General features: G+C 60.6%; 1 protein-coding gene across 1 annotated transcript in view; it reads right to left on the bottom strand.

The window, feature by feature from the left end:
* Positions 1-84: 84 nt before the first annotated feature.
* The window catches only part of ERICH1 (glutamate rich 1), a 27,057-nt gene continuing 18,030 nt past the window's right edge, over positions 85-9,111 (bottom strand). The window contains exons 4-6 of the mRNA XM_023522321.1: positions 4,521-4,955; positions 1,660-1,851; positions 85-1,016 (exon numbers count right to left, since the gene is read on the bottom strand). Coding sequence (XP_023378089.1) covers positions 1,003-1,016; positions 1,660-1,851; positions 4,521-4,955 — 641 coding nt within the window. The 3' untranslated portion in view covers positions 85-1,002. The remainder of the gene's footprint in view (positions 1,017-1,659; positions 1,852-4,520; positions 4,956-9,111) is intronic.

Here is a 9,111-nt window from a genome sequence, read left to right as displayed (position 1 = left end):
TCGCCACGGGAGACGGCAAAACTGAAGATGTTTCAATGATTTCACGTCGCATCAAAACTTCCTATTAGTTTAACTAATGGAACTGGCTTTATGCTGTTTGAGATAAAACCGTATGAGGGAATCTAAATGCGTGACATACAGTAGGCCTGACAACCAACAGAATCAGAAAAGCTAGGTCACAGGAGTCAGATGCCACTTGTCACCTTGAAGCCCCTCCCACCCCCTCTGGGTAGGCTTTGCCCTCAGGTTCATTCCCTTCCGGCCAAGTGCCCTTATTTCTCCTGCTTTAAAAATGCAGCCTCTAACCTCTTCCTCCTGCAGGCCAGGCCCATCTCCCATCTCCCTATGGCACTGCCTGCAATGTCCCCTCTGCCAGATAAAGGCTCCCCGGCCCTGGACCCCATCCCCACACCTGGACACCGAGTCCTCTCACTCTACCCAGTGTCGGCTCCTGTGGGTCCCCACGGCACACCTGCCCCTGGGCCGGTCTTTCTGACTCATGACAGCCTGCCTGGTTCCCACGCCCCACACCTGTCCTGCCGGCGGACTGCACTCGAGGCCGTGACTGTCAGTCACCCCAGTCTGAACAGCGGCCGGGAGCCTACTGGGTGCCGTCAGATCCTGTACTCGAAGCCTTCAGTAACCGCTACGTCCCTCAGAAGCGCCTGCTCACGTGGCCTGGAGCTGGCCCGGCAGTCCCGGGCACCTCCCCGCACGGCCACGCTCTGTCCAGTGCTGCACGGCAGCCCCTCCTGCTCCTCTGCATAGCTGGATCCCGGCAGCAGGACCTGAGACCATGGGGCAGGCGTCCTCTGCGGCTTCACCACAGACGCCACAGGACAGCGCCGGGCACAGGCCAGTGAGGTTATCAGCACGCGCGGGGCAGCTCTTGGTCGCCCCAAGCCCAGTCCCTGTTTGCCCTGAGGGCCGAGGGACTTACCGCCTGCTGCCACCTGCCAATCACACCGCGCCTATGATTTCGCTTGACTTGCCATCAGCGTTTTAGGTGTCTTCAGCTAGACCAAGAGGTTTTGCAGATGAAACCAGGCATCAGTCCTGTTTTGAGATTCCCTCAGGTAATCTGCAGAACGCCTTCCTTACTTGGCTAGAAGCGTGTCCCTTTCCAGTGGGGTCAGGGGTCCCTTCCCGCATGGTGACGCGCAGGCATGGTGGCCCGCCAAGCCCCGGCTTTCTGACAGTGTCCGGAGTTCTGTGGCCTAAGTATTCCCGCCCCGGGCGTTCTGAGCCACCGAGCTGACCACCCACGTGCCGTGGAGACACAGCACAGTTGGCTCTGCAGCTCGTCCCGACTGGGCACCGACAAAGACCGAGGAACATGCAGAACGAGTCCCCGTCCACCCTTTCTGACCCCAGGCCTCAGACGCCACGTGCGGAGGCCGCCACACGGGCCGCCCACCAGCCGCAAGAGGGAAGGGGAGGTGACAGGCCCCTCGCTTCCTCGCGTGGTGACCAACATGGCCTACGAGGTGACAGCTCACACGTCTGCCTGTTGGGTCGCGTGTGCGTTTCGCGAGACATTTTCACAGCACGGCCCCAGGACGCAGCCTCCCGCCCCGGGGGCCACGTGTGCACCATCCCGTCCGGTTCCCGGCTGTGGGGCGGCAGGAGCAGGCGGCACGGGGCAGCGGGCGTACGCACCGGGCGGCATGGTGCAGCGCTGTGCGAACTCGTCCAGGCTGAGCTGCAGCTGGCCGGTGTCCTGCAGCAGCAGCAGCGTCTTCATGCGATGCAGGCTGAGCACGTCCGAGGGGGCCACGCTGCCGGCCTGCAGGCTTCTCAGCAGCTCTTCACTGGCGGCCTCGAAGACCAAGTCCGGGCGCCTGGAGCCACCTACGCAAAGGCAGGACAGGACCGCTTAGCAACGCGCCTCATCCTTACCCGCGTAAACGGAAGGGAAGCTTCCACCTCTTAGTTTCTACTAAGGTGGCGGTCCCCAGCCTTTGTGGCACCAGGGACCGGTGCTCCTACGGGACTCTGACGCCTGATGACCTGAGGTGGAGCTGAGGCGGTGACTCCAGCGCTGGGGAGCGGCCGCACACAGACGGAGCTTCACCTGCTTGCCTGCCGCTCCCCTCCTGCTGTGCGGCCCGGTTCCTAACGGGCCACGGACCGGTACCTGTCCATGGCCCGGGGTTGGGGACCCACGTACTAAGGGACAGCCTGGCTTCTACTTAGAATGAGATGTCTGGGGTATAAAAAGGCACCAGGAGGGGACTCAGAGCGGAACGCGGAAAAGCTTACAACGGCCCTCCACTGTGGGCCAGCAGCACAGGCCTGGCCCATGTGTCCCACCTTGTGAACCAGCCTCCAAGCACAACATGCAGCTGGAAGCTGTGACAGGGTGGACAGGACAAAGAACTGAGCTGAGCAAACGGGGGCCAGGCCCTCCCAACACCGAGGCGCACAGGGGATAGGTACGGGCGCCTGCGGTGGCCCCCGTGTCGCAGGGGCTCCCCACTCTGGCTGGGCGCTGCAGGCTGCGTGTCTGCATTAATCCTGCTGGGGTTCACAGAACTTTTCGAGTCTGTGGCTACGGCCTTTATCAGCTGCTAAACACCTCCAAGTCTCATCTCTTTACACAGTGGTCCGCCCGCCACGTCCTCGCCTGTGGTGGCGGTGGCAGGTGCAGACGCCTGTGGCCCAGGCCCTGCTCCTTCCCGTCTTTCCTCCCCCCCTTCGCTCTGGTTCTGCCTGGGGCCCGTCTCCCCCATCATCTCCTGTGCTGAATCTAATCTGCTGCTCAAACTCATCTGTGAGTTAATTTCAGTGAATACATTTTCTAGGCCCAGAATTTCCATTTCATTATCTTAATAGATTCAAGCTTTCTGGCGAAGTTCTCCATTTTCTCATTTTTGAAGCTCTTAATCACAGCTGTTTAAACCTCGTCTGATGACACCCGTGTCCCCCACATGGGTTCCTCCTGCCCTTTGTCCTCATGGTTTTGGTCATGTGGTCCTGGCCCCTGGTGCCCCTGGTACACTTTCTGAACGAATACAAGCACCTGGTCAGTCCTGGCGAATGGTCTTTCCTTCCGGACAGCGGCCCCCTTGCTTCTGCTTGGCAGATGGACGGAGAGGGCACCTGACCCACTCGGGGCCGTGCTGACCGTGGGGCCTGTGTGTCCGGCACATGGCCGTCTGCCTTGGGCCCACCCAAGCTCTGGGCGTGGCCCCGTGTGCTGCACCCGGGGTCAGCTCCAAATCACCAGAAAGTCCGCTGTGGATTCAGCCTCAGCATCCGCCGAGTCCCTGCCCTTTCTCACCAGAGCTGCCCGTCTCCGCCCCCACGGCCCTCTGGACCAGTGGCACTGCCATGCCAGGGCCTGGCAGGCCCCCTCCCCGCACCCCACTGACACCCCCACTGGAAGGGGCCCAGACCAGAGGAGCGGCCGACGCAGCTGTGGCTCATGTCGCGGTCCCACCGCCTCTGAGGTCCGTCCTCTTAGGAGCTTCTCAGCTGCCTTTGGACTCGGTGCGCACTGTACCCTGCTGTCTTAGCTGTTCCCGCTGAGTGCGGGGCTGTCACAAGCCCTGCTGTCGCACGTGGTCCCCGAGCCCTGCTGTCGCACGCGGTCCCCGAGCCCTGCTGTCGCACGCGGTCCCCGAGCCCTGCTGTCGCACGTGGTCCCTGAGCCCCACTTCTGTCCTGCAGCACCATCAGCGGTGTCTCTCATCAGTGTCATTCGGATGTTTGTTAAGGATGTTTTCAACGTGTTAATACAAAGTGCTAACGAACAAGCCACAGAGGGAGGGGTCGAGGCCGTCTGTGACCGCCCTGCTGAGACTGATCAAGGAGTCACAGCATTTCGCGTCATCGCTGAGTTGGTTCCTGGCCTCCCAGACTGTCACTCAGCCCGTGTCTCTCAGCGTTGGTCACAGGAACACTGTAGCCTGCCGGCTCTGGTGTACTAAGCCGCCCTGTTCCCCTGACCTATGAGATGTCCTGCACGCCTCTGTCGTGTGTGACCAGGCTGGCTCTGAGCCAGCACCGGCCTCCTCCTCAGGTCGGCCGCGAGCGAGGCTCAGCACAAACGCACGGGTCGCCATCCGTGAGCGTAAAGTGCTTTCGTCTTCGTCTCCTATGTCTGTGCTGATCGTGACCCAGATGCTTGTGGAAGGGTTTTAACTCAGTGCGTTACAGGTGGGGAAGTAAAGTAAACGTGTCCTAGACTGGAGACGGCTCTTCACGCCTCTGCCAGCCGGGGAGAGTGAGCCAGAGCCCAGCGGACCTCCAGCGAGGCTGGCCCCAACGCGCTCCAATCGGCCGTCAGGGGGACGAGGGCGCCCTGTGCCGCCCTCTGGCTGTGCCCCGGGCTAAGTGCCAGGCAGACCTTTGGTGAGAAGAACTTAAATATTCTGACTTTTGCCATAAAAGATTTCTTATGAATAATGAATATTTTAATGTTTTGCATTTCAAATATTTAAATATTTTACTGTACTTGCTTATTTTCCTAAGTAAGTGGATGCCATTATTCAAAAGAAACACAGAAAGAAACGTACCATCATAAAAATAGATTTCTTGTGTTGACTTCAGGAAGTTGAGGAGACCATCTGCCTTTTCACCGGTGCCTTTACCAGCTTCCTCCCCGGCGTCCTCCGGGCTCGCAGCCGCCTCCTCCCCATGGCTTCCGGGCGCCGCTTGCTGCTCGCTGCTGCCCCCTGCAGGCTGGTAGGTGAAGTCGACGCCGGGCGCCCGGGTGGGCTGGCCGGCCTCTCTCTTCCGCTGGACCCGCCGCCTCTTCTTCAGTTTCCTCCTCCTGCTCCTGCTGGCCGTGGGGCCGGCTGCGGGCTGGGCCTGCAGCGCTCCTTGTGGGAGACTCTGCTGTTTCTCGAATCCTGCTTGCTCCGTGGGGACATTATCGGGACTTTTAAGGTTTTTCTTTGATTTGGGTTTTCTACTTCTTCTTCTCTTTGGTGGATCTTCAGGATCCGGGCCTATAAAAATGAAGATTCAGATACAACAATTTTCCCGTGTCACAGAACCAGAACAAACATGTTAGGCTACATACATTTCCCATTAGAATTCTAGTTTTAGTAGAAAAGGAATTTAAAATATTGACTTTAGTGATTCTCCACTGCATCCCCAGTACCTACACTACCAGGGTTCTGGGGCTTCCCACAGAGAGAGCTGAGGGCCTGCGTGTCCTTAGAACGGCAGGCATGCACAGACACACGCTGCCGTGGGGACAGTCAGCACACGTGTGGTTTAAGGACTCAAGAGTTGCGGCAGCTGTGGGAGTGGACTTGACTCCGAGGCCATCCCCCACAACCGACCAGCGGGCGGCCCTAATGTCAGCACGGGCCTCAGTCCCCAAGTTGTGAAGTGGGGACCTGCCTGCCCAGCTCACAGTGTAGGTGAGAGTCAGGTCCGGGCAGCGTGCTCGGCCACCACGGCTGCCATCCTGAGCCCGGCGGTGCCAGCACACGTGGACCTCCATGTCCACTATACGGAACCAAGCTGGCTGCGGCCACTCTGTCTTGCCCGCTCCGGGCTTGCTCCTGACGCAGAGGGTCTGGTGGCCGGCTCCCGACAGTACAAGGTCCAAACCTTCCCGTGGCCCCGCCCTGGCTTCCCAGAATTTGCCAGGAGGTTCTAGCAGAAGTAAAGAGGAGAGTCAGTAATGTGACAGCCTGCAGATGTCGCTGGCCCCCTGCTCGGGTGTCCGCAGGGCCCGCCCTGGGCTCAGTCAGGTGGCCTGAGACCAGGACAAGAGGAGAGGGCACGAACGAGGGGTGTGGGACAAGCAGAGCTCCAGGGAACAGCTCTGACACCCTCGGCGTGTTCTTTTCCTTGCCGGCCCTGCCCCTCAAACTCGAGGGCCTTTTCCAAGGGAAAGTACCACGTGCTAATTTCCGTGACTCGCTCGCAGGCCCAGCAGGACAGAGGTGCGCCTCCTCCAGGAAGCTGCCAGGCCCTGCTCCGCTCCTCCCTGCCTGGCAGCTCATCTCTTCACGCCCTCCAGCTCGAGAGAGGCAAGAGAGAAGTTTTGGGAACCTCTATCAGGGACCAGAGGTTTGACTATTTATAATCTGAGAAGCACACTGGTTTTGAAAAGCTGCTGTCCCCACAACATACCTTTCAGACATGCTAATTTTAAAAATAACCACGATTTGTCAAAATTCTCTCCGCTACTTTTTGGCACCTGCATTCTGATGAACTGCTGTAGAAACAGACACCAAAATAGCCGGTCTCCAGTCTCCCCCACTTCCCACAGCTGCACCGCGTCATGTTAACATAAGCTCAGTGTTTCAAAGGAACGAGGAGTCTCATTCTTGAGCTGAGCCTGGGTTATACACGCACGTGACAGTTCCCCTCAGCCACAGGCGTCCTGTGGGTGCTACCTGCAAAGTCATAACTGACATATGTCGCTCTAACCACCACGTGAAGGTCACTTGTTAAAATGTAATGATATCAGATGCTTCAAATGTAACAATCGGCCGCCTAAAGTTCAGGACCCGATTTAGCACTGACCACACGCATTTGGCACGGTAAGACCCGGGCACGCAGACGCAGGCAGACGGTGGGGGCCTGCTGGGCATGCGCTGGCAACACGGCTCTGGGGCCGGGCCCCGGGAACGTGGCTGTCAGCAGTGCTGTGACACGCAGACGGTAAGTGTGGTGCCGGGTGTGCTCGAGGTGTGCAGTAGGAGGCGGGGCAGCCTCCAGAGACGGCGAGGACGCCAGAGAAGGTGCTGAGACCTGCCGTCTCAGCGTGCCACCGAGCCACCAGCAGAGGCCGCCTTGCTGTGGGGAATGTGGTAGGCTGGCCGCCTGAGCACCCAGTCGGGTCCAGGGACAGCATGGAGGTCCGCCTGGCTCTGTAGCCTCACTGGACTCTGAGCAGCCTGTACCCTAATGTTAAAGATGTCACCTCGGTCCTCACACTACCGGGCCCGCTGGGCAGAGGCAGAGAGCTCGGTGGCTCCCACCGCCATGAGGCCCCTTCGCCTCCCGAGGGAAGCACCTCAAGGTCAAGACCAAGACCGCTGAGGAGAATGTCCACAGCAGGCCAGTCTCCTGTCCTGCCTGGGCTGCAGGTGTCACAGTCACCCACTGAGGAGTCCGCGGGCTGGAGATCCCCTGCACCTCGCCCTCCCAGATGTCACCGAAGGTGATGGTCACACCTGGGCCCACGGTCACCGTGCTCTCTCCCCTCTGTAACTGACTGGGGGTCAGGTCACCTCAGTCCTTCCTTCACTCTGCCCCCAGAGTTAGCCATGGTCCCCGTTGCGGGGACTCCTGGGGGGCCGGCCCTGCATGCTCTGCACACTCCCCGCCCCCACCACTGGCTGCTCCGTGTCGCAATGCCACGCCCACCAACCTGCTGCCTGAACTCGCGTCTCCATGCCCTGTGTCCCGCGAGGCCTTCCCCGGCTCCCCGCTGCTCCGTCCAGTGCCCACCGGCCGGGCCAAGAGTGGCTGGCCTGCTCCTTCCACACACCCGGGGCTGTTCCCAGGCTCCCTCTGCTCTACGACTCGCGAGCTCTATGACGTCCCAACGGCTTCTGTGTGGCTCTGCCAGCCGGATGGTGGCCTACGAGGCAAGGGCCCTGGGTGCACCTTGCAGTCCCAGGGCCCGCCCCGTCCTGCAGACAGTGCAGCGCTTACCCACGTGAGCCGGCAGCCTCGCCCTGCTCGCATCGAAGGCTGGTGCAGCCTGGACACCTGGGTGTCCCGGGGACAATCTGAAGCCTGAGGCGGTGGGAAGGTCCAGGGAAACAATGGTGACTGAAGACCCGCAACGAAGCTGAGGGCTGAGCATCCCGTCGGCCAAAGCAAAAAGAGCACGTGCACAGCACACCTCACGCCCAGACCCGCAGACCCGTCCCCAGGCACGGAGCGCCTTCCGGCGCTGACTCCCAGGGGGACTTTTCACCTGGATGTCTATGGAAACGTTGGTGACGTACGGTGAGCGAGGAACAGGTTTCAGATGACAGTCTTAGAAACACGAGCTAAGAAACACCGCTCCTACACTACCTTACCCACGTGACTGTCATCCACGGCAAAGGTGGACACGCGGTGAGACGCCGGGCTGCTTCCACGCGGAGGCGCAGGGACAGAGCAGGCACGCGGGCTTCTCACGCTCCGACTCGGCACAGAGTCAGCACCTACGGACGCTGGGGGCTGAGGGGCCCTGGACTCTGATGCTGGTCACCCTCTCCACGCCCCTGACAGCATGCCGGCTGGTGTGCAGCACACAAAACCCAGGGCACAGGGCACGCCGAGGGCACAGACACTGTCTTCTCGGTTAAACGGCCAGCTGCCTGGGGCGGCAGCGGGGGGGGGGGGGGGTGGCGCACGCGGGGTGGCGCTTCCGAGCGTCTGTTCCCTGTTCCCGCCAGCTGCCGCCTGCATCCCCCGAACCCTGAACTGCTGTTTGCTCATTAGGTGCCTGTGACGGGTACTTCTTGAGGACAAATGTTTCTTACTATCCTGGCCACCCCGCAGGGATTCAGACGTCACTGTAACAGATGATGTGACTTCACACAAGGCAGTGTGACAGGCGACTCAGCACATGGCGTTCCTGCCAGAGACGGGAGCTGACACGCCCGACGAGGCCGTCAGCATTTCCATGCGTGCCCCCAGGAGGATGTGCAGTTGGCATTCTGTCCGCTACGGCCAAATGTTACTGGTCACCTGAGAACGACGCCCACAGCAGGTCAGGAAGAGCTGCTCGGAAGCCTCGGGCGGGAAAGTACTTTGGTCTAAAGTTGTACCAAGGAGTTTCAACGACCCACACACTCCAGGGAGGCGGCACCCGTTTAGGCTCGGATTCCGGGGTTAGCACAACTTCGTCCCACCCACTCCTGGCCACCTCCAAGCCCAAGGGGTTCCAAGCCTGTGCCAGCCAGACAGAGAGGACGGTGCTCAGGTCTGTCTGCCTCGACCGCCGAGCACGTCCATCTCCGCAGCGGCCCGCAGCCCGTAACAAAGCTAGTGACAAGGCTCGTAAGCCCTGGGCGGGGGGCACAAGCCTGACGAGGCTAGCCGCCGCCCGGGGTCTCAGCGCCAGACCTGCCGCCTGCCAGGGGGAGGACGCGGGGCCACAAGCCACAGAGTCTGGGCTTCCGCGGGCCGGGCCTGCACAGC

The sequence above is a fragment of the Pteropus vampyrus genome, unplaced genomic scaffold (assembly GCF_000151845.1).
Source record: "Pteropus vampyrus isolate Shadow unplaced genomic scaffold, Pvam_2.0 Scaffold338, whole genome shotgun sequence".
Taxonomy (NCBI): Eukaryota; Metazoa; Chordata; class Mammalia; order Chiroptera; family Pteropodidae; genus Pteropus; species Pteropus vampyrus.
Note: the sequence above shows the minus strand (reverse complement) of the source record. Positions and strands in the feature narration are given on the sequence as shown.